This window comes from Setaria viridis, chromosome 2 (genome assembly GCF_005286985.2).
Source record: "Setaria viridis chromosome 2, Setaria_viridis_v4.0, whole genome shotgun sequence".
In the NCBI taxonomy this organism is placed as follows: Eukaryota; Viridiplantae; Streptophyta; class Magnoliopsida; order Poales; family Poaceae; genus Setaria; species Setaria viridis.
Genome location: NC_048264.2, coordinates 45056281 through 45081522, shown reverse-complemented (window position 1 = coordinate 45081522; position 25242 = coordinate 45056281). Strand labels below are relative to the sequence as shown.

At 49.9% G+C, this 25242-nt stretch overlaps 2 protein-coding genes and 1 long non-coding RNA gene across 4 annotated transcripts; 1 reads left to right on the top strand and 2 right to left on the bottom strand.

Moving 5' to 3' along the window:
* Positions 1–11189: 11189 nt before the first annotated feature.
* On the bottom strand, positions 11190–14468 carry LOC117842751 (serine/arginine-rich SC35-like splicing factor SCL33). 2 transcript variants are annotated; one of them, XM_034723259.2, is made up of 6 exons: positions 14395–14468; positions 13262–13413; positions 12610–12687; positions 11838–12002; positions 11672–11755; positions 11190–11593 (listed from the first exon to the last, which is right to left on the bottom strand). In XM_034723259.2, the coding sequence occupies exons 2-6, from the start codon at positions 13405–13407 to the stop codon at positions 11443–11445; spliced, it is 624 nt and encodes a 207-aa protein (XP_034579150.1). In that variant the 5' UTR covers positions 13408–13413; positions 14395–14468; the 3' UTR covers positions 11190–11442. The 2 variants fall into 2 exon arrangements, with proteins under 2 accessions (XP_034579150.1, XP_034579149.1); XM_034723258.2 differs by having other exon boundaries at positions 14403–14466.
* Positions 14469–18064: 3596 nt separating this feature from the next.
* Positions 18065–21357, top strand: LOC117845871 (uncharacterized). The gene is made up of 3 exons (XM_034726951.2): positions 18065–18583; positions 19261–19484; positions 20428–21357. Exons 1-3 carry the CDS (start codon positions 18328–18330, stop codon positions 21058–21060), a joined length of 1113 nt encoding a protein of 370 aa, XP_034582842.1. The 5' UTR covers positions 18065–18327; the 3' UTR covers positions 21061–21357.
* A 1347-nt stretch (positions 21358–22704) lies between these two features.
* LOC117846089 (uncharacterized) lies at positions 22705–23367 on the bottom strand. Its single transcript, XR_004638216.2, has 2 exons — positions 23063–23367; positions 22705–22984 (listed from the first exon to the last, which is right to left on the bottom strand). It is a non-coding gene; the product is annotated as an uncharacterized lncRNA (long non-coding RNA).
* Positions 23368–25242: the final 1875 nt, after the last annotated feature.

The window sequence follows — 25242 nt, the reverse complement described above, 5'->3', positions numbered from 1 at the left end:
AAGCATCTCTCACAACATCCATAGCTACTCTCAACCTAGAAACGCATATAAGAGCCTACTGCTTATGTATTTTAAGCACCATAACCTCTGTGATAGTCTCCTTATTACCATCACCTTAGTCTCCTTATTACCATCACCTCTACCTTCGTTGTCTGCACCTCCATCTCCACCTCCACATCTGTTGGTGTCGCCACCAATAACCCTACCTCCACCTCCATGACGCCACTGATCTCACCTCCGCCGCCATTGCATCGTCGTCCACTAGCTCTACAGTTGGCGACTTGGCGTGCTTGGTCGACAAGGTCTTTGCTTGCCTGATACATAGCTTGTTTTACCAGTAAAACTGCACTTGTCACTAGTTACTAGGGTAGAACTAGAACAAAGTAGTAGAGGGACTAGACATACCATCCCTGTCTCTCTGCTGGCAAAGCCAATGGTTAGGGGCACGAGCCCCCCACCCACCCCATTTGTTTTCGTTAGGTCAATGGAGATGTATGTGTCTTAACATAAGATATGGACACAGTTACAGTATTGTGCATCTTAATTTGTACATGATGTTTTTTAATTTGTTGCACGTATACATTTATTACTTATATATTTGTTTACGTAGAAAAATGTACAATCCATTAATTACACAACGTAGCATAATAATAGTATTATACAAATCCGCACCGCATTGAAGAACCATCACACCGGAGTGGAGAGTGCAAGCAGGCAAGCTGCTGGCGAGTCGAGCAATCACAATGATTGATGTATCGGAGCTTAAGTACTTGCTAGCTGGTCTGGTCAGGCATCATCACTTAAAAGGGGCCGAGCCGCACTAAATGCAGTCGAGCTGTGCGTGCACCCATCATCCTCCGTACGGCGCCCAAACGCCGTAGTACGTGGCACGCGCACTTGACACACATATATGGAAGCGCCTGTCCGCACACACAGCGCGACGATGGCCTGGTCCGCTCCGACGCTGCCGTCCGGCCGTGAGGTCCCCGGCCGGTTCGACAGCCATCGCCGCCGACGAGAGAGCCGCTGCGCCTTGGCCTTGTGCCGGACGACGACGACACGGACGGCATCTTGGTTGGGTACGGTGCACAACACGAGCGGGGGATTTGCACCCTTTGTTTCTGACAGTTGATGCTCGTGGAGTCATCGTTGGCACCGCCATGCATGCGCATGGCTTAAACAAAAACACGCTCTAATAAAAAGTTTGTTAGCTCTAGAAGCGCATGCTTAAACAGATTGGCACAGCATACGTCCAGCCTCACTGACGGGTACCACTATTCCACGTGTGGATGCAAGGTTTGTTATCAGAAGCCTGACGCGCAAACCAACCAGAACCAGCAGTGTCCCGTGTCCGTCAGAGACCACGCAACCAGCTAGCCGGAGACGCGTGTCCGCGCGGAGATGACAGAACATGAGATGCAGATCCGAGCTGTTGGCTCCGAGGTCCGGTCCAAAAGAGCGACGACAGACAGATGCGGCATCGATTTGAGAAGAGGGGACCTTACCGTGGTACTTGCACGTACCACGGTACCATGCACCGCGAATTCTGGCCGCGCACAGTACCATGTGCCTCTCCTGACAAAGGCACCAAACTCAACAGCTAAAACGCATCGTGTACAGTATTCGTTTACCACTACCAACCCATCACCCCTGCATGGATGACAGCGTATACTCGCTCCATCCTAAATTACAATTTGTTTTGACTTTTGTTGATGCATAACTTTTGCTACCTATCTAAACATAATATATATCTAAATGCATAATAAACAACGAGTATTAGTTCCGATTGAGAAACCTCATATATCTCGATTTTCCCAACCGGTACTAATTAATCGAGACTAAAGACCTTCCTTTAGCTTTAGGTTTTGCGCCAAAAAATATTCTAAATTGCCGCGAGGCCCCCCACACATGTAAAATTTAGACCCAAACTAAAGGTAACTCCATGGACTACAAAATTTAGACCCGAGACTAAAGAGGTTTTAGTCCCGGATTCAAAAACAACCGAAATTTTTGTTTGAGGATGGAAGGTCATTTTTCTACTAGTGAAAAGCTATGCATCTAGAAAAGCTAAAATGAATAGTAATTTGGGATGGGGTGATTGTCGTATTTAGTGACCGGCAGTCTACCAGGGGTTACCCAGGTGGTAGATTTGTAGGCGGGGGAGATCGTGAGAACAAGAACTCGAATGGTAACACAGAGACGCAAAGTTTAGATAGGTTCGGGTCTCCGGAGAGTAATACCCTATGTCATGTGTTCTGGTAGATTGTATTGCTGGTATGGGATGTGAGGAGCTGAGGTACCCTCGAGGGGCGTCCCTGGCCGCCTTATATAGGCTGACGACCTAGAGTTACAATCGAATAGGATCTAATCCTAGTCGGTTGTTACATGGAAAGAAATTTGAATCGGACTACAACAAGTATCTCGCAATATCTAAGCAGAATCCATTCACCCGGCTTCCAAGCTTGTGCTCCACGTATCTTCATGCCTTGGCCCGTACAACGTGATCGAGCAGGCTTACCTATTAGGGCCGACCAGTATCCTGGTCGGTGGGGATCCGTGGGTACCCTTATCCCTCACTAATAAAACTACTTATTCTTTGCAATATTATCCTCTCCAGTTTGTCTTCATGCACCTATTCTTTTTTTCTCTCTCCACATTTTGTCTTTCAAGTGGAATTCATCATGTATCCCATATGCACGAGATCTAATGCATAAGTAGACAAAACCAGCCTTTTTCTCGAAGCTTATTAGTGAAACAAAAAGTACTATAGCACTAGTCTAATCCATGATCGAGCAACTAGCTAGTTAATGTCTTAATGAGCGATCGAGGCACCAATTATTTGAAGCGATCCAGATCAAGCATGCATTGCCCTAGCTGCCACCTTTCCGCAGTGGACAGCTCGGAAAGCTAGGGCGGGACCGAGCGACGGGTTCTGCAGCAGCCAACATATATCTCCCCACCTCCAATCCACTGTTCCAAGATCTTGATGCTGATCCATGACATGCAAAACTATACTAATACGCTGTTAGGTTAAAAGTTCGCCTCCAACCTTTGACTTGCTAAAAAAAAGAATAGCAAGGAAATCCCATATATACGAGCAGGGGGTGAGAAGAGATCGATGCGGATTGGATTATACTATTGATGATGAGGAGTCAAATGCTGTTTATTTGCTTGTGTTCTGAACATGCATGAACTCTTTTCTTGGACACACAAATAAAAGTACTCGCCACCACACACTCATGAGCCTGAGCCTGAGCCTGATCCTGATCCTGATGGAAGCCGGTCAGTCTTGATGCATGAAGAAGCGATTGCATGTAGCATGATTGGCTTAAAAAAGGGTTGTGTGCAAACGTACGTATGTCAGGCTCCAGCTTGGCCAACAACAGGTCCAGCTGTTGGCTTGCATTAACTAAACCCTATTTTAGTCGTAAACTAATCGCGGCCTGTACGTCGACGTCGATCAGAGTTCAGAGGTGTATATGCGTGATCTTTCGGCCGGTGACCACTGACATGTGCAGCTTCACATACGCTTCTCTTCCAGTTCCAGCATATATATTCTTTCCCTGAAGACTTGTATATATACATATTTACATGTACATATTTATATACACACACATATATATATATATATGCTTGGCTTGATCACCCCCTGATTCGGTAACAGTGGTTCCTGTAGTAAGATAACCATACAAATCGCGCGCTCTACATCGCCCCCTGTCTGCTCCCGTACTACTATATTCCAGGAGCTCGCTGGCCTTGCTGCCACCGTACACGCCATCCCCGGCCTCCACATGTTCCAGAAGTACGGAATCTATGACGCATCTCTCATCTCTAGACCAATTCAGAACCCAGGGTTTTTTTATGTTCAAAAAAAGAAAAGAAATCCAGGGTTTTGAATACTTGCCATCCAGTACGTACGCATAACTGTACGCATTTGTTTTCTTCTTCTTCTTCTTCGTCCCTTGTTTTCTTTTGGCACCTGTTTGATCGAACTTTTCCAAAAATGTTGAGGCCCACCGGATTTGCGCTTTTAGACCTGACCGAAAATGGGGACGGGGGTCCCAAGTGGCCACCAAACGAATCGACCAGTGGATACCCGCGACGTCGCGCGCCTCCGGACCACCCAGTGGTTCCCGATCCGCCGTCAGAAATGGACGAAAAGATCTGCGAGCTAGGAACCGAGGATTCATCATGCACGCCGTCGCCGCGCCTTTAATCCGACTGACCGATCGCGCCCCATTAGTTTGGTGCGCCGGCGTACGTCCGCGGGCCGGGACGACGTCGGCGTCACCGACGAACAGGGCACCGCCGCGCCGCAGATCTCTCTTCACGCGGATCCACCGGGCGTGTAATGTGACATGAAACTACCGCATTCTTCCGCCGCGAGTCAAGAGGCCGGGGTCCCGGCCGGAGCCACAAATGAATTGAATTGAACGAGAGATCGCATGAAGCGACCGTGGGACAGCGACGGGGCACATAGGGCATCGTCGTCTTGCGTAATCAGGGGATGATGGATGGGCGGCAGATGGCAATGCCGCACCTAGAACGAATTGACAGAGCATCGTTCTCATCCTTATCCGCCGTCGTCCCCTCCGCGCCGGAATTAGGTCAACACGCGTCTTGAGATTTGCAGATGTTAGACTATTGTAATTATAGTATGTATAATTATAGTAGTCAGCCCTTGATTTTAGGCATATACGCCTGTGCGGTTGGCTTAGAGCCACCCCGGCCTCCATATGTATAGACGCACATTGCTATGGAATAGATTGATTTTATTCCCACAATTACTCTTTCATGGTATCACACGCGGTTCGCTCCTGCGGCCGCGCTTCCGCAAACCCTCGCCGCCGCTGATTCGTCGCCGGCTATCGTAAATCCCAAGACCGACGCTGTCCTCCGGACGCCGGTCCTTCCTCACCGTCGCTGTCCAGCGGACGCCGGCTCTTGTTTTTTTTTCCTCCTGCCGCTGATCTCTCGCCAGGACTTCACGTTCTGACGTGACCCAATTTGCTTCCAATCCAGCGTGTGCTTCCGATCGCTGGCCTCATCGTGACTTCGTCCGCTAGTCTGGTCGCGACTCGCGAACGCCCAACCGTCGCGTCTCCCTCCCGATGGCTGACAACGACGACGCTGCAGCCGCCGCCAAGGCCGCGGAGGACCAGCGCCTCGCGGCTGAGGCCGAAGCCCGCCGTGCCGAGGAAGCCCGCCTCCGTGCTGCTGCTCTGGACGAGTATGAGCGCGCCCATGAGGCCCTCTGGGCGCAAGCCACTGCCGTCGTCAACGTGAAGGCGCTCATCCCTGTCATCCTCGATCAGGCGACGAACACCTACACCAAGTGGCGCGGCATGTTCCTCACCGTCCTCGGCAAATATGCCCTGACTCGTCACGTCATTGAGGACGAAGCTTTCCCGTCGCGCCCAGCATGGGTTCAAGCTGATTGCTGCGTCCTGACTTGGATCTACAACACCGTCTCCAGCGACCTGCAGCAATCTCTAATGATGCGGCCGGGCCCCGCTCGCGGGGCGTGGTGCTATCTCGAGGACGAGTTCCTCGGCCAAAAGGAGTCCCGGGCGCTTCTGCTCGAGACGAAATTCCGCAACTTCCGCCAAGAGTCCCTGAGCATCACCGACTACTGCCGCCAGCTCGAGTCGATGGCGGCTTCCCTTGCCGAGTTCGGCGATCCCATCGGCGATCGGCAGATGGTGCTCACGCTCCTTCGCGGCCTCGGTGGCAAGTTCCGCCACATGGTGTCCATCCTCAAGATGCACAGGCCGTTCCCCACGTTCGTGGAGGCACGAACGCACCTACTGTTGGAGGAGTTGGAAATCGACGCACGTCCTCCGTCCCCGCCATCCGCACTCGTCGCTGCAACGCCGCGGCCTGCAGCTCCCGGGGTTCCAGCACCTCCACGTTCGGGGGCGCCTCCTCCAGCACGCCCCCCGGCGCCAAACGGCCAACGCACCGGCCGTCGTCGCGGCCGCGGTGGACGCAACGGCCAGCAGCAAGGCCAATCGGCGCTCCCTGGTGGCGCCCCTCCAGCTGGACAGGGAGGTGCACCCCCCGGCATGCATCCGTCCTTCACGCACCCATGGGCTGGCACTGTACGGCTGTGGCCATATGACCAGTCCGGGCGCCCACCACCGCCGCCAGCGTTCAGCGCCGTTCCATAGTACAACGGTTTTGGCGCCAGCAGCTTTGGCGGCGCACCCAGCGCCTATGGCGGCTTCTACGGCACTCCATCCCATCCGTACGGCACGTACTACGGGGGAGCTGCACCCCTAGGCTTCCAGGCGCCCGCACCGGCGTACCAAGCGGCGCCCTGGAACCCCACTCACGGTGGTGCATGGCATCAGGACGCCCTTGCACACTCCTTCAACACCATGACGCTCAACCCGCCGAACGCTGCTTCCGAGTGGTACGCCGACTCCGGTGCAGGTTCGCACATGACCTCGGACGCTGGTAAACTCTCCACCACTTCCTCACCCACTTCATTCACTCCTTCATCTATCATTGTGGGAAACGGTGCCTTGCTCCCTGTCACAGCCACTGGATCACATACTTTTTCTTTACCGCATCGCAATTTAGTTCTCAATAATGTGCTGGTGTCTCCCAACATTATTAAGAATTTAATTTCTATTCGTCGCTTTACCACCGACAATAATTGCTCCATTGAGTTTGATCCCTTTGGCCTTTCTGTGAAGGATTTGCAAACCAGGAACGTGATCGCCAGGTGCAATAGCTCCGGTGACCTCTACCCATTCTATGCACCCTCCACCACCACCTCTGCGTTCCTCGCTGCACCCACCTCCCTTTGGCATCGTCGTCTCGGTCATCTTGGGCATGAAGCTTTGTCCAAACTTATTACCTCCAGTGTCATTTCCTGTAATAAAGATGATGTCAACCACATATGTCATGCGTGCCAACTTGGTCGTCATGCACGTTTGCCGTTCAGTTCATCTACCTCGCGAGCTTCTCATAATTTTGATTTAATACACTGTGATTTATGGAGCTCCCCAATTGTTAGTGTGTCGGGCTATAAATATTATTTAGTAATTCTTGATGATTGCTCCCACTACATTTGGACGTTTCCGCTCCGCCTAAAATCCGAGACTTTTTCCACCCTTGCCAGTTTCTTCACTTTTATTCGCACACAATTTGGCACCACCATCAAGAGTGTCCAGTGCGATAACGGCCGTGAATTTGATAATTCTCAGGCACGCACGTTCTTTCTCTCCCACGGTGTTGCACTCCGCATGTCGTGTCCATATACTTCTCAACAAAATGGTAGAGCAGAACGTTCCCTTCGCACCATAAATAATATTTTACGTTCTCTCTTGTTCCAGGCGAGTCTCCCTCCGGTCTACTGGGTCGAAGCCCTTCACACTGCGACATACCTTGTGAACCGGCTCCCCACTAAAACCCTCGCCTTCTCGACACCATACACCTCCCTCTACTCTACCCAGCCCTCCTATGATCATCTTCGAGTTTTTGGGTGCGCTTGCTATCCCAATATGTCCTCCACAGCACCCCATAAACTCGCTCCCCGCTCATCCCTATGCGTCTTCCTCGGCTATTCCTCGGAACACAAAGGCTATCGGTGTCTCGAGCTCCAGTCAAATCGCATCATTATTTCTAGACATGTCATTTTTGATGAGTTCTCTTTCCCCTTCTCCGACATGTCTACCACACCAATGGCCCCTTCCACCTTGGATTTTTTAATTGATGAGCATGATCTTACCACTTCGGTTCCAGGAACCCGTTTCATTCATGCAGGTACTACTCCATCGGCTCCTCATGCTGTGCATGGTACTGTACCCGTGCATGGCACTGTAGCAGCACCTGAGCTCTCCCAGGGGTCACCGGACCTTGACGTTGCTGCACAGATTGCTCCTAGCAGCGCCTCCTCCACGCCCGTACATCCTGGTGATGCTGCCCCTGTACACCGCGTGCAGGTTGTTGCCAGTAGCACCACTCCCATGGCGCCATCGAGTACAGCCGGTACCACTACGTCCGCCTCGTCGACCGCCCCAGCCGGTGCTGCTGCCCCCGTGTCTTCCGTGCGGGCAACTGCCAGCAACACCACGGCCACCGGTCGTACGGCGGCCACGAGGCCGGTCTCCATCACCCCCGTCGACAATGCGCATCCCATGCGCACGCGCGGCAAGGCCGGTATCGCACAGCCCGTGGATCGCCTCAACCTCCACGCTGTGCCCATGTCGCCACTGCCCAGCTCTGTCCGTGGTGCTCTGTCCGATCCAAATTGGCGCTCCGCTATGCAAGCTGAGTACGACGCCTTGATTGCCAATGACACCTGGAGTCTTGTGCCACGGCCTCCTGGTGTTAACATGGTCACCGGCAAGTGGGTTTTTCGTCACAAACTACTTGCAGATGGTTCTTTGGATCGCTACAAGGCCCGCTGGGTCCTCCGGGGTTTCACACAGCGGCCTGGTATTGATTATGATGAGACGTTCAGCCCGGTGGTCAAGCCCGCGACAGTCCGAGTGGTTCTTTCTCTGGCTCTCTCTCAGGACTGGCCCATTCACCAGTTGGATGTAAAAAATGCGTTCCTGCATGGTACTCTCACAGAGACGGTGTACTGCATTCAGCCCACAGGTTTTGTGGATTCTTCTCGTCCTGATTTCGTTTGTCGGCTCAACAAGTCTCTATATGGTCTGAAGCAAGCTCCGCGTGCTTGGCATCATCGGTTGCCTCTCATCTTCTTTCACTTGGATTTGTTGAAGCAAAGTCAGACACTTCACTCTTTATATATCGACGAGGGATAGACACAGCTTTGTTGTTGCTTTATGTGGATGACATTGTTCTCACTGCTTCCTCTACCAGTCTTCTGAAGCAGATTATTGGGGCTCTCCGGTGTGAGTTTGCTATGACTGATATGGGTCCGCTTCACCATTTTCTGGGCATTTCAGTGACGCTCTGCCAGTGGTTTATTTCTTTCTCAGCGACAATACTCTCAGGACATTTTGGAGCGAGCCGGGATGAGTGAGTGCAAGCCTTGCAGCACCCCTGTCGATGTACACTCCAAATTATCCGCAGATGGACCTCCTGTCGCTGACTCCACACAGTACCGTAGTCTCGCTGGTGCCCTGCAGTATCTGACATTTACCCGTCCGGATATTGCTTTTGCTGTTCAGCAAGTGTGCCTCTACATGCATGACCCCAGGGAGCCCCACCTCGCGGCTCTCAAACGGATTCTACGGTACCTACGAGGCACTCTTTCACTTGGTTTGACTATGCGCCGCTCGTCACCTACAGAGCTCATCGTGTACACGGATGCAGACTGGGCTGGATGCCCGGATACCCGTCGCTCCACCTCTGGCTACGCAGTGTTCCTAGGTGACAATCTGGTGTCCTGGTCCTCCAAGCGTTAGCACACGGTCTCACGATCCAGCGCTGAGGCCGAGTACCGTGCTGTGGCGAATGGCGTAGCTGAAGCCACCTGGCTGCGACAGCTACTGTTCGAGCTTCACCGCCCTCCTCGCCGAGCCACTTTGATCTATTGTGATAACGTCAGTGCAGTATATCTCTCCAGCAATCCAGTGCAGCATCAGCGAACAAAACATGTAGAGATTGATCTCCATTTTGTTCGAGAGAAGGTCGCCCTCGGTCACGTTCGGGTTCTTCATGTTCCTACGACATCACAGTACGCCGACGTCTTCACCAAGGGCCTACCCACCTCGTTGTTCCAGGAGTTTCGATCCAGCCTGACCGTTAGCGATGCTCCCGATTAGACTGCGGGGGAGTGTTAGACTATTGTAATTATAGTATGTATAATTATAGTAGTCAGCCCTTGATTTTAGGCATATACGCCTGTGCGGTTGGCTTAGAGCCACCCCGGCCTCCATATGTATAGACGCACGTTGCTATGGAATAGATTGATTTTATTCCCACAATTACTCTTTCAGCAGACATGGAAAAAAAAAGGGTTAGTAGCTAGGGTGCTTCGAGTTAGTAGGTCTACCAGGACTTACGGATGCAAAGAGTGAAAAGACCAGGAAGTCATTAAAAGCAGTGTGTCGCTAGTCTTCGAGCAAATTAAACGAAGTCTACGTCACGTCCGTGTGAAGGAGACCTACGACTTGGGGTGACTCCTGTGCCGAGCTGGCGCGCGGTTCTCGGGCCAATCTCGACGCATGGTTTCATCGGACAGACGCTATGAAAGGTCAAAATCAAAGATGTAGAGTAATAAACAAGCCGCCTACTAGTTCCATGGCACGGAGACTTTTGAGGGGGTTTGGAACGTTAACGGGTGGTTTTCCGGTTGCCAAACTTGTTCTCGTTACCAAAGTCCAACAAGTTGACAATAGTTGAACGCGGGGCGCGCGACGCGAGGTCCACGAATCCGTGTGCCGGCCGGAACGTCGGAACGGGCACCGCTTGCCTTGCCGTGCCCCGGACTCGACACGTTCGTGGCGTCTTGTACTGCGGTCACACAGACACGTACTCCAGGTCGTCACGATCCTCGTGGCCGCATTCACTCATGACTCGTGGTTGCACGCACGCATTCCTCACTTTGGGGTACCTGCTGGCTCGGACGGTCAGATGGAAACAACCCGCGCGCGCTGTCCATCATGCGAGGCTCGTTCACACGGGCACGCCGCGCCACTCCCGCACACGCGCGCGGCCGGCGCTGCCGGTCGATCGAGTGGCCGCCTCGGCGCTTTCTGCCAGCGTGTCAACGCCGTGGCTTTTGTTTAGCACGGGCGCGTCCGGGCAAGGCTGCGGGGTGGTGGGTCGTGGTCGAGGAGCGCGCGCTCCTGAATCCTCGCTTCGCCGCGCGTGCGCGACCGCAGCAGCCCACAGGCTGGACGGGTTGCTGGAGCCCAACCCAACCCAACTCGGCGTGCGCACGCGCTGAAGGAGGGAGTTGCTGGAGCCCAACCCACAACCGCGCCTCCGTGCGATACAGCCCAGTTAATGATTAACCCGGAAGGCCGGAACGACAGCGGAGAAGGTGTACGTACAATGGCAGCTGACAGACGAGTTGCTAATGATTATCTTCTCGTGTTTCTGACACCTAACAGTACTTTGCATCTGTGCAAGATCGATCACGTCTGATAGCCACCCATGTCTATCTTGGTGCGCAGGCATGAAATGGTTTCAAATGATCGAGATCCAACGTTACCATAACTCGGCCGTGTAAATTGTTCAACCCCAGCGCATCACACAGCTATCGTAATCCAACCAACTTTATTCATACCGTAAACCAGCCTATTACACCCAAAGCAATCACTCTACAGACAACAGATGGTCCGAATTGGTAACAAACGTTCTGAATTGCCATACTCTGACGATAGTCTGTCGATACTACTGGGAATTATCTTGGATACACCACAGATCATATGGTTCAGAAATACACAGCAAGTAGGTCACCACTCGGCAAGCGCTGATTTCACAGTAGTAGCTCCAGATCATAAGACTACTTCATCCGCTAACAGGGAGAGACCTCTCTCTTGGTGAGGATCTGCGGTATCGCTCCTCATAGGGGCTCCCGCTTCTTGATCTGCTGTCAACAGGTGAGCGTGAGTAGGACCTCTCCCTGAGCCTGTGTTTTGGATTCGGAGGTGAAGGAGACCTATCAATGAAGCACATTTGAATTGTATCAACGAGAATTCGATACCCTTTAAGACCAAGATACAAGGGGCACACATACCTCGAGTAGCTGCGTGAAGGAGAACGGCCCCTAGAATAAGGAGGGGACCTAGAGCGAGAATATCTCCGGTCATAGGAACGACCTCTGCAATGGGCAGCAAACAATGAATAGAGAAACAATGTGCCATTCAGTAGCAAGGTAGTCGCACTGGGAAGAATCAACAAACCTGACTCTGTCCCTAGCTCTCATCTCCTGAGGCTTCTTCCTATTCTCCTCCGCAAATACAACAGTTATTTGCCTGCCAAGAACTATTTGCCCATCCATGTAGTACTTTGCATCAGCAGCATCTTCAGGATCATAAAACTGCACAAACCCAAATCCTCGGGGCTCCCTGTAGCGGAGCTCAAGAAAATTCTCTTATCAGAGTTCTAAAAAAATCACACTCATTTTTCAAAGATATCAGGTTAGAATTAGTATTTCAGAGCAGACCAGATATCGAACTGGTAAAACTATATGGATGTTTCACATGGTTGCTGATAGAAATAAGAAAAAAACTTAAGTTAAACAGGTAAAAGTGCACTAGGTTGCTGCTGACCTTGCACCCAAGTGAGTTCCAATACAAACTTGAAACTCTTCATGACTTGAGTATCTCTTAAACTTGTAAATATAATTCTTCCCTTCTCTTGAATAGTACTGGGTACTCTTTTAAGTTGCAGATCACTTAATTGAAATTCTCTATTTCTTCCTTCTGTTCAACAGTAATCTTTTAGACTTGTGTCTTCAAACAATTATTTTCACGTTATCTCAAGAGGTGGGAAAAAGTAACCATCTTCAAAGGTTCTATGTCAATACCGCAATGACATAAATACATCTTTTCATAGGGCTGCAACAACTTGTGCAATGCCACAAAGACACAAAGTTGAAGCGAGAGCTACGTTTTTACAAGTAGCTTCTCAGTCACAGAAGCCCATTGGCAACAATCTAGGTTAGTTTCTTACCCAGTGTAATAATCTCTTGGGAGATATATATCTTTAACTCGACCAAACTGTGCGAATGGGCGACGAAGGTCTTCTGGCCTGAAATCAATTATCAATGTACTGTACATTAGAAGGTGACAAAATACAGGAAGAAGGAAGTCTCTTTTGAGACGCTACCTATGATCGCCAGGGCATGCACATGGGAACCATAACTGAATAATAAGCGCTAGAAAACGCAAAGAGAGAATAAATAGAGAGAAATCACTAAGGTGCCAAAACTAACTGAATATCGATTTGGCTCTTGGCAAAATCTCACGTGTACAGGCACGGCCGATGTGGTAACACTGGTCAACCGGATACATCTTTGGAACCTATACCACTATTATCCATTAAGGAAGAAGAATCCTAGAATTGTATAAATAGAAAATAACTGGCGTTACATAAGTTATCCTAGCTTCAGGCTCTATTCAAATGATTTGCTAGGTCTACAAGACAAGATTCCCTTAATGAACAAAACAAACGGGAACATTGCAGATTTGCACTTCAATTAGTTTCTGAGCATGCAAGGCACTGAATTGAGTTTGAATATGTAGATTAACAAACTATCTGTTATACAGCAACAAGCTCTATAGCTGTAATTACAGCAGAAAGTGAAAGTTGGACAAATATTTACCTGCAGTCCCGACGGAGATTCCTGACCAAAAGACTGGTTGGTAGATCTCTACCACGGTCACCATTATAATCACGGGGAGTCGGGCTGCGAGCCCTTCTCCTGTAACCCCTTGGTGGCGAAGGACTGTAACTGTAACCCCTTCTCATATTGATCTAGGATAAATCAATAACATGAGCAGAAAAAAACTATAGTTAGATCAATGCAGTGGTGCTAATGAATCATCTTATTAGACATCAGTAACTTCCTAATGGAACAGTAGATCTGTAGATGCACAAAGAAAGACTTTCAAGAAGACATCAATATATGGAACAGCTTAAGCATAAAGTACCCAACTTTTAAGAAAAGCAAAGCTTTCTATCTCATCACTCTCTCCCTAAAAACTACCTTTTAGGGCATGTTTGGAAGGCTGGTTTTAGTCCCAAAACCTCTGTAAAATACAACTCCTGATTTTTTTACAAGTCTAGCTCCAAAAATCTGTTTGGAAGAGGGGTAATCCAATTTTAAATACCAGCGGTTTTAACGATTACCACCGGAAAAAAATAATCATCTACGGAGGCCTGACTTTTAAAACGACAGATATCGGGACGTCTCGATTCGATTCGCTCTCTTCTCACCACATGACCGAGCCATCCCACCCGGCGGCGGCGGCGGCGGCCAGCAACCGCGAATCAAATAGTAGAATCCTAGGTAAAATTAGCAATTTTCAGCAAACTAACTGCCGATCCTCAACCATCTGAGTGTAGAAATGTAGAATCCTGGATATAATTAGCAGCTAAATAATGGGTACATCTCAACAGATTACCACCGCGAAGCCAGATAGTAATATAGAACCACGTAACACAATTAGCTTCATCAAGGATACGAATCCTCAGAGTACTTACGCAGAACCAACTACAAGATCACGAGCAAACTGAGAAAAACTAACGAAACGCGTCAACGATCCAACAATTTTCGCAGCAGAACCATCGCCAATCATCTAGGAAAAACAAACGACTTGTCTGGCTAATTAACATCCAACGACGAGCCATTCCCAAAACAGCTATACTCGTCAAAGCTGACAACTAATCTGGCCCCATTTCAAAAAATTAGAAAACTAATCTGCGAGGCAAAAACTGCGAGAAAGGAGCACGCACACGCTTACCGCAAACGAGGCCGGATCAGTCGGGAGCTTTTTTTTTTTTTTGGGGGGGGGGGGGGGGGGGGGGGGGGGGGGGTTTGAGCCCTTTGATTAGTCGGGACGACGGGACTCGGCTCGACTCTGGAAACTTCGGGAGGCGACGCGAGAAGGGCCCGGCGCTTTATCACGTGGACCCGTACAGCCCTTGGGTCTGGACACGCGTTGTAACGGAATGCGGTCGAGCGCGGCGGATGCGGTCGTGCGTGTCTTTTAACAACCGCGCATGAAACTACGTTTACATTGAAAAAAAAAGAAGATTAAAAAATAAATTAAATTTGATTGGTTGGATCGGAAGTTCAACGCGACCGGATCCGATCGGTTGGATTAGAACATCAACTTATACCACACATATTACGTCACTCCATACATAACGTTCCTATTGGATGAGCAACTCAGCCTGAAGAATGAGAACAACGTGCACTGATGATAGCAACGATCCGCCAAGGGAAAGAACTTAGCACCTAGTACCAAGCCGGCTGCCACAATGCGTGACCAATCGCCGCTAGACCAACGTGGAGTTGCAAACGCATCGCTGAACTCTAACTAGGCAGCACTCCACCGGAACGTGCGGGCCCCCGACCGTCAACACAGGCAGAGGTTGCGAGGTGAGAGGGCGAGAGAGAAGGAGGATCCACTCGTCCCACGCATAACCCTACCATCTTGATAGCCAAGAGCACCACAATGTCGATGAAAAGCTGCCGAGAAGAAGGTCAGAATAGGATCTCCAAAGACGATACTTCCATGATAGAAATGACGTCGAAAATGCTATCGCCGCCTGCCTGAGAGATCTCAGCCAAGGTTTTCACCTGGAGAATCCCATCAGGAAGAGGAGGGTACCTCGACAACACCCCTAAGGAGGGAGCACGACATCTACAAAAACGCCGCTATTGCTGGCCTAGCATGGGTCAAGCAAGACTTTTGCCTGGAAAGCACCCCTTGCCACAACCGTCGCAGCTCCAACGCAGCCAAGGCAAAATCAGCAAATTGCCCACCACACGCACGGGAGCCACCACATCCAAGTCAGCCCACCACCTATGCACTTTGGGTGCAAAACTCTCCATCGCTATCATGGCCCAAGCACGAGCTCCTTCAACACCGTCGCGCCTCAACCCGTGGCCACCGTCACAGCAACCGCTAGCAACGCATGTGAGGTAACTCTGGCACCGTCCGCTACCACCTCTGCAGCACCTATATCGCAAGCAAGGTGGCTCGGTACCACCAGCCACACCTCCATGGCGTTAGTGGTGCCCCCTCGCTCCGACCGGCGCAAGCCACACCACCATGGTGCCACTAACAAGCCCTGTGTAGACCACCCCTAACTACCACCACGATGCCTTCAAACTGCATCCTTGACGCACGCGGCCACCTCTGCACACGACCGCTTCCGCCGACAGCGGCACGGGACCGTCGAAGCGTCACCTTGCTCCGCGTCGTTGTCATCAGGCTACCTTCGCCATTGCAGCCCTGCCACTAGGGCCCACGCCGTAGGGCCTCCTTCATGCCGCAAGTCCTCCATACGACCACCACTGCCCACACACCCTTGATCCAGCGCGCGGGTCTTCTTCCGCCACTGCAGCCGTGCCGTTGTCGCGACTTAGATCCGTCGGGTCTCACCTTGAGCCAGCAAAAGCAGCCCTGCTATTGCCATCCTAGCCCTCATGCGGGCTTCCGGTGTCGAGCTCTGGCGGCAGCGAGGCGAGAGGCTGGGGATTGGGGTGGCGGCGGCTAGGGTTTGGGGGTGCCGCCTGGGTGAGAGCAACGTGGGGCTCATAGAATAAGAAATAGTGTGTATGTATTTTTTTTTCTAAACCAGGTTGGCTCATTTGTTCAAAAAACTTGGCTTCTTCGGAAGATATAAAAAAATTCGCATGTAATTCAGAAAGTCGTGGAATCAACTCCATTGCCCTCTCCTTCCTCTCCGACAACAGCCTGAGTGCCTGATTGTCCTCCCTGTCACCTCCGGCACACGATGCCAAGACCATGCCAACCTCAACACCATTGTCCACCTCGGGCTCGAGCAGTCACCGTTGCTGCGAAGGGGCTTCCCCTGATCGCGTCTGCACTGGCCATCCCGGTCGTGGCCACGTGCCGTGGGAGGCGCATGGAAGGGGCTCCAAGCCATGATGGGCTGCTGCCTTGGGGCTGTGCACCGCCAAGCATCTCCATCGGAAAGGGGGCGCCGCATCCTATCGGCCCTGCCAGGTTGGCTCATTCATTCAAACAACTTGCCTTCCCTGAAAGATATAAAAAAAATTTGCATGTAATTCGGAAAGTTGTGGATCGACTGCATTGCCCTCTCCTTCCTCTCCGACAGCAGCCTGAGTGCCTGACTGTCCTCCCTGTCGCCTCCGGCGCATGATGCCAAGACCATGCCAACCTCGCCGCCATCGTCCACCTCGGGCTCGAGCAGTCACCGTTGCTGCGGAGGGGCTTCCCCTGGTCGCGTCTGCACGCTGGGAGGGGCCTCCACTGGCCGTCCCGATCGTGGCCACATGCCGTGGGAGGCGCATGGAAGGGGCTCCAAGCCTGGATGGGCCGCTGCCTTGGAGTTGTGCACCACCAAGCATCTCCATCGGAAAGGGGGCGCCGCATCCTGTCGGCTCAGGGTGCGGCACAAGCCACCAATTCGGAGACGTTGAGGGGAAGGACAGGTAGGTCGGCGACCGGGCAGGAGCCACTGGTACAAAAAAAACTCGCCTTTAGTCCCAGTTGGTAGGGGGCAAATCTTCCAAAAATCCATTCAGAGGGGGATCTTTAGTCCCGGCTCACAAGTCACAAGTCACACGATTTTTCACGCGAAATATGCGCGTGTGCAGTGCATGGCCCACGATCTCAAGCCTCGCACGTAGCTTACTTACCATCCCACCTTAAGTAATGAATGTCAGGCTAAAAGGACTTTCAAGAGGACGTCTCCAAGAAGGACGGTGGAGACGCCGTCGCTGCCCATCCAGCGAGCCAGAGTAAGGCTGTCACCTAGAAGACCGCTGACCTTGCAAAAAGCACCACAGCAAATCCCTCAAGGAAGGTAAAACTTTCGCATGTAGTTCCTGAACGACCATATCATCACCACAACGAGAAATCTATTGACCTCCTGCCATACAACGTGAAAGAGGTATTGAGGACCTGCTGGAGGTCGAGTAAGTGGCCATATCCCAAGGAAGGGCCGCCATACCCACAACCACCAAACGGCGGCGGGCAGATCCTCGCGAGGATGAAGATTGCAGCAGGCACAGTAGAGATGACGTCCGCCTCACCGTGACTACACCCGGCGACGAGAAAGGGTCGGGTCCTCCCACGACGGCACTGACGGCGGCCACCGGACTTGGGTGCCGGCAGCGCCGCCGCACTGGCCTCAAAAGCAAGGGCCCCGCATGCCGGTAGCAGCACGCCCACGCCCCAAGCCGTCGCGAGCCCAGTTGCTGCCGCCAATAAGGCCGCCCCGCGTAGCAGGACGTTGCAACGGAGGAGGAGCACAACGGCCAGATCCACCCCACGGGAGCCCATACTGTTGAAGAGTATATGAGCCAGTTTTTCCATGGTTTTTCGGTTCACGGGACTACAGTTTATGGGAGGCAAAATATCTTGGGCCGTTTCTCGAGTGGATTGGGCCGAAAGGCATTGTACGTACGTAACGAACTCGTCATCAGGGTTTGGCCTATATTATTGGCGCTACGCATCCTCCGGGGCGAGAGGCGGCTAGACGTACTACACCAGATATAGGGTTTCTTTTTCCGGAGCGGCGAGGCGAGGACGATCCATTTTGCCGTTCCCGAACTGTTTGAGATGGAGAGGGTGCCGGAGGCGTTGATGAGACAGGAAGCCAGCAAGAAGAGAGACCGCCCTGAGCCTCAGTCAGCCCCTCTCCAATCCCAGAAACGTCTTGAGGCGGATGCGATTTGGGCACAAGAAGATGGGGATCGCTCGGTGGAAAAGAACGCGGAGGGGGACAAATCTGAGTGGTGGAAGGGGGGGGCTCTACCGTTCGATGGTAGAAGCGGCTCTGGCGGAGTGGAAGACGGAGGGGGAGGCTGATGAGGAGATGGATTTCGGATCGGATGATGAAGCCTTACGGGCTAAGTATAGCCAGTTTCGCCGCTTCTGGATGGCTCTATGGTCCAACGTCTTCGGTTCATTCGATGGCATCAGTGAGTTCTCGATTACTCGTCTGCATCTATTATCTTAACAATGGTTCATTCGGTTCATTCGATGTTTTGCATCTGGATCGATTGGTAAGGTAATATTGCTAACTTACCCTGATGTTTGTTAAATCCCACTAGATACATAGATGTGTGTACAGTAGTGGAGGAACGTGCTATTGTAGACATTATAATGATTGCATTTGTCAACAATTTTTCACTGTTTACACACGCATTAGGTAATTATCCAGTAAAGATTCATGTACGCATGCTGTTGGTTGCTGCCTAGTGCTGTATGCCTGTATGTACATGGATTTGGGTAATGGGCATTTGAGTTTAAGTGCTGAACGGTGTTGGCTTGCTGAACTAGTAAAGATTCATGTACGCATGCTATTGGTTGCTGCCTAGCTAGTGCTGTATGCCTGTACGTACATGGATTTGGGCAATGGTCACTTGAGGTGTTGGCTTGCTGAACTTCGGAAAAGGTCATACAGCAGAGGGACTCTCCCAAAATTCTTCACGTGGGTCCATGCTCAACCCTTGTTCCGCCTTTGTGTGTGTAGGGCCAGTAAATTACAATAGATATTCTACCCCGCACATGATAGTTACTGTCATTTTTGCTATTATTACTGCTGCTGCTAGTTGATATCATCCTAACCCACGAAATATCCTTCAACATTGTGCAGCGCACATCCCTGCCATGCGTTATACAGATGATCCTTCACCACCACGGCATGCCTGTTGCTGTCATACTTTACAGTTCTTTTCAGCTAAGATCGCAGAAATAAGAGGGGGCTTACAGTTTCCGCTCGATGTATTTGGTATCATTGCTGTACGTGACTCAATTGAACCAAGACGCAATATTGTCTTCAGTCGTCCAAGGAACAACTGCCAAACACTCACTCAGCAGGTTCACAGCATTTCTTAATCAACATTCATTCTTTTGGCTGTTTCTTGCTTTGCTTCCTATCACACCTTATCTTCTACAAAGTTTCAGTTGAACCTGTATTCCTTATTAATTTTCATCACCATGCATTCGTGTATAAAGTTAGCAACCAACTTGTATTTACTCATGTACCATCTCAGTCAATCCATTCAATTCCGTCAATGACAGCCTTTTGTGATCTTACAAAACAGAGCCCATGGTTTTTCTTTGCATTAGAGTCATCTATACAGATCAACTTATGTGCAAGAAGGTGAAAAGAATATTAAGATAGACATGTTGTAAAGATCATCATATGAGAGCTGAGCATCAGTTGGTAGAGCAGTGAGTCACTTTAGGTTTAGGGGTTGCCCCCACTTTTTTATTTTTCAAACAGGAAAAAAAATAGTCATATTACTGTGTGAGGGCACATGTGTTGTTCACTTGGACAAAACCAATTAGGCAATTACTGATTCAACACATCAGCTTCGGTTCTTGCATCTAGCTTCGGTTCTTACATCTTTAATATTGGGATAAGGGAGCTATTCCAAATTGTGGAGTACATGCAGAGCCTGTAGGAAAACACATTCTGCATTTGTTTAATTAGATGCTGAAAGTACCATTCAGAACTCCAAAACCTTTACATGCCAGTGCTAGATGGTTTCAAGCATTTCAAGCCTGGCCTGTAATTGTTTCAGGTTTTATCTGCAAACCATTGGCATAAAAATACTTTTAATGGTACACATCTTGATGGCTCTGGTTGTTTGTGCCTAGCAATCCTGGTCTTTTCATCATAATCATTAAGTTAATAGTTTCGTCCATCCTTTTGTGTCGCACACCGTACATGTTATGCTGACACTTTGCCGCTAAATTTCTACCTCTTTTTAACCTTTCCTTTACCCATTGTTTATGTTTATGTAATGGTTCGCAGGATCCATATTTAGAACTGATAGGCCCTACTCGTGCCATTGTGGTAAATGATCCTGCGACCATTGAGGTTATGCTAAAAGTGAAGGGCAGTGCTGAATCTGACGATAGAATCCTATGCATTCAAGCTGAGCAGTTACGAGTCTCTCCTACAATCCAATGTCAGCGCCTGTTAGAGAGAGCTTTCATTAGCAAGCGTAGCACAGTGTTTTTTACACTTGGACAAATTCGTTCATCGGTGGAGGCCACAATCTTTGTTCGTGTCATGGGTGGGTCATGGCGATGTGGTTTTCATGGTCAATTTGGTGCCCGTGTTACCAGAGATCCCCGTGGTCGTGCTCCTGACACCAGTATTGATTATGAGAAAGTCACCCTGCTTGTCTGTGAGGACTTGGTTGAGCAGTCACGTGTCACTGATTCAGGAGACATCTTGCTTTCCCGCCGTGTTCTCTCTGCTGTAGCTGGTGGAAAGCTGATAGTTTTTGTTAGGGCATGGCAAGATGACGGCAATATTGTGAGAAATGAGGCTGTTTTCACGCCGAAGAAAGCTGGTAGAAGCACATCTGATAAGCTTGAATTTGGTTTCTGTACAATGGAAGTCACTGTCGCCTGGTCGCTCATATCATTTCGGGAATGATTGGTGTGTCTGCTAATTGAAGCTTACGGCCTGTTTGATCCAGGGACTAAATTTTAGTCATGCACTTTTAGCTACATGTGTTCGTGGACATGCTCCTGTTTGGTACCTAGTTAAATTTATGCGTCTACAATTTCATGGGCAGGCGTTTTGACGTTTGTCACAAATGTCAATGTAGCTACCCATGCCTTTTCGACTCGGTGCTCCACTTATTGTCTCGATCATGTGCCACTTGGCATGGTTTTAGCAAAAATGTGTGGTAGGGTGTGGAAGCAGCAGGCAACAGGCCTTGATTACATCGTTCTCGTTAGCGGGGTTATAAGCTTCATACGCCATACATTGTGACTCCCTCTTCCTGCATTACAGTAAACAACATGGATCCGAATACTCATCGCCACTTGTTGAGAAATATCATGGTCGCTGCTTGTTAGGAAATCAGGTTTAATTTAGCGCACTTTACACAAGTTTTTAGGAAAAAAATGTTTTAGCAATATAAGCAGTAGGGAGTGGCATTATGCACAGGTTTCATACTTTCAATCCTTACGCGAAATTGGTAGAAAGCATCAAGTAGCACCAAACAATTAGACATAGATTGAAGACTTGGGTTTTCTTAATACTTCCTCCGTTTTGGCTTAGAAAGCATAAGTTTTGGCGCTTTTCTAAATACATAGATTTTACTATATATCTAGATATAACGTGTATCTATATGCATAGCAGAAATCATACATCTAGAATTGTCAAAACAACTTACAATTTAAAACTGAGGGAGTAGAATATTAAGATTGGAAGATTTGCTAGAGGACATCGAACAATCATGGTCATTGCTACAGACACTTTCCGTCTGCAAATAAAACCCCCTTCAGTATTCCATAGCAATTACCACAAGTTTAGTGTGTCCTCTAGCAAATTTTGCCACCTCATGGGTGGTGGCTAAATAGTTGTTACCGTGTACATGGTTAGCAAGTAGATGCAAAAAGGTAATTTCACTTAGACTCTCGTATATTGTGCTTGTTTATATTGCAATCATCTAAATCTGTATGGTTAGTAATTTTCTCCCCACGAGATTTTGAACAGAAAACATGCTTTCAGATATTGAGATGGCCTTCTATGGAGTTTATAGTATTAGTGTCATCTATGGAAAGTATAGTGTTGTAAAACAACAGCAACAATAATTAACTGAGAGAAGAGAAGATAGTAGAATAGAAGATAATTCAACTATATAGAAAATATTGAGATTGTAAGTAAAAGGACATATTTAAGAAGGTAACAGGAAAAAACTTTATATCAGAGACTTAGCACTGTTAGGTCACCGAAATTCAAAATTATATAACTCAAAACGATGGATATTTCTTCACCGCGTTTCTAAAAGATTATAGTCTCATTAGATCACAGCTAATTATATACAAGACCAAGACGAAGTTTACAACTTCAGAAACTGCTCCAATGATGAACACAGGAATGATTTACGCCATTCCAGGAGAGCAGGCAGCAACTGCAGCTAAAAAGCACCTTTTGGTACCATTCATGCCATCCCTTGAGAAATGACAACATTCAATGCCTTCTCATCCAGCAAAGATAGAATCAAAAGAGAAAAAAAGAAGAATCAAAATCCCCAATCATCTCTATGCAAAGATAATTCTGAACCTATGCAAAGATATGTTACTGCATATAATTCTTTATCAGTAATTCTGAATGTGAATGCAACTTCAAACCCAGTGCATAGTAAACTTTTCTCAAGAAAAAGTTGACCATAGCTTTACATCAACCATAATACTCAGACATACTTATTTTTTAACTATAAATTATAAACAATTTGCAATTGGTAATAGAAGGGGCTGTTTCCTTTTCATGAATTAAATTGGGCTACCTCTTTGGATCACAGTGGCAAAGTCTTTGTTTGGGTGTGCTGGAGCTGGTTACAACATTCCTGAAACGAACATGATTCAGCTGGGCACAAAAGAAACCAACAATGAATCAAATAGCAGCACATAGATGCAAATTTTACCTGAGAAATAGATAGCTGAAGAATTTTAATGTTCGAGCAGAGAAGCATCAGTTAAGCTTCCACATAAACTTGAAGCTAATTTTCCATTGTTTGCAAGCACATAGCCAGTCGAAAGCTCTATTAGGTTCCCAAGCGCACTATGGCTACAAAGAAAACTGAGTGAAAAATGCTACGTACTGAGGGAGGGAGGGCTCACTGACCTTCCGAAGGTACAGGATCCTGCAGTCTTGGTGAAGCTTATTTGGAGACCAATCCTGCAATTTCAATAATAAGAGATCCATTAATCATGTGTAACAAAAAGCATAAGGCTATAAATGTTGAAAACCAGAGAGCCATTGGAGATATTCAGTGAGAAGCTCTTCACTGTCTGAACTTCTGGAATGGCAAGATCTTTCTTTCGTTTTTAGATTCACAGTGACTACAATGCTGGAATAGTAGAATCGGGATTTCAGAGTCCAAGCAGATCATTAAGGGGTGTTTGGTCTGAGCAACCAACCTATTCTAGATGAAGTGGTGCATCATGAGTCCATTCCTCAAATTTGGCGAAATAATCCTAGTACTAATTATTAGCTTGCGAGGATTGGAGTGATGATGGATCAACACCTTCCATTCTATAAACCCAATAAAAAAAAGTAAGGAATGAGAAGATGATGGACTACCTAATTCCTCAAACCAAACACCCTATAACATTACTGATCTCTGTAAGTCTGTATTCTAATTCTTTGGTTGGGAGATAACCCTAGTACAAGAAGAGAGAGGTTTGCATTGACAAGGGAAGAAAAAGGGCAACTGACACAAGGAACTCAAAAGAATTAATCCATCCAAGCATCCATCGCATTCACAGGTGAGAGATTTCAACATGTAGAGAAAACATCAATCTTTACCGGCAGCTGTAGCTGGTTGAGCAACAGGCGCCCTGAAACAGGAGCTGGCGAATGTCTGGATGGTGAGCACGACACGGCCCCGGCGTTGACGCCGAAAGGCATCTGCGAAGTCCGGCAACCCGCGCCCAGGAACGTGCCGTCGTCGTCCCACCCGACCTCGACACGCCAGGGCTTGGCCTTGCCGGGGGGAGGGGCCGACGACGAGGGCCTCCCTGGCACCTATTCTCGCAGGGAGCTCGTCAGGGATGTGCTGCAAAGCAAATGCAAGATAGTCAGTTCCACGGCCGGGCCGGAGACAAGCACCCCGGCGAAACGAGCGCAAGCAACTGAGTGTCGCAGGTAAAGGGCAGCCGCACCCTTGAAAGCCTGGCCGTGGCGGCGCCACCGCTGGCTGACGACGCCATTGGGAGTCCGCCGGACGCGCGCGGATGAGGGTGGTGAGGCTTTGGGACTCCGCCTGCAGTGCCGCCAGCCCCACCGCCTGGCGCCTGTCAGGCCTCCGCGCGTTCCCTAAGGACGGCAAGCCCGGCCCTCCGCACCGACGGCAGCAACTCAGCCAGACCACGAGCGGCGGCCATCACCACTATGAGTTGCGGCGGCGCTCGCCGCAGCAACCGCGTGGATCACGGCTGGCCGCGTCCGCGCTGCTCAACCCCACCGGACGACCTTTTTGATCGGTGAGGGCACCTGCCAATGGCGGTGGCACCAACCCCGGCAGCAGATCCCTTCGCGACTGGCCTCGCCTACTCCGGCGGCGCTCGCTTGCCATGTGGATCCGATCAGCCAAAGGGACCACGGCGCGGAGGGGCTCCCCCGAGCAGCGGCTTGAAATTCCCCAGGCACGGCAGCGGCCTACTACCGAACAGAGGCCGCCTGCAGTAGCTCCCCCTCCTGCACAACTACAGAGGAGTCGCGGTCGGGATGGTCGCGATGAGGTGGCTCCCGATGGTCGCCGCGGTAGCGTCGTCTGGTGCCTGCCCATAGCGTATGACGGCTGCTCGGGCACGCCGCAGCAGCTCCCCATTCCACTCCGGCGTGCCGCCAATCGGATCTCCTCCTGTTTCCCTCCGCGGGTGCCACCCCGGGATCGTAGAAGGTGCCGCCGATCCGTTTGCCGGAGATGGTCCGTGCGCCGGAGATCGATGGAGCGAGGGTAGGCAGGCGGCTGCTCGGGCTTCTGGCGTTGGGAGATTGGGAGGCACAGGGGGAGTTGATGTTTGCAATTTATGAGGGCTATTTTGCAAAATCGACTCCATCGGACAATCTCAGCCGTTTGCTCTGGATCAGACGCTCGAC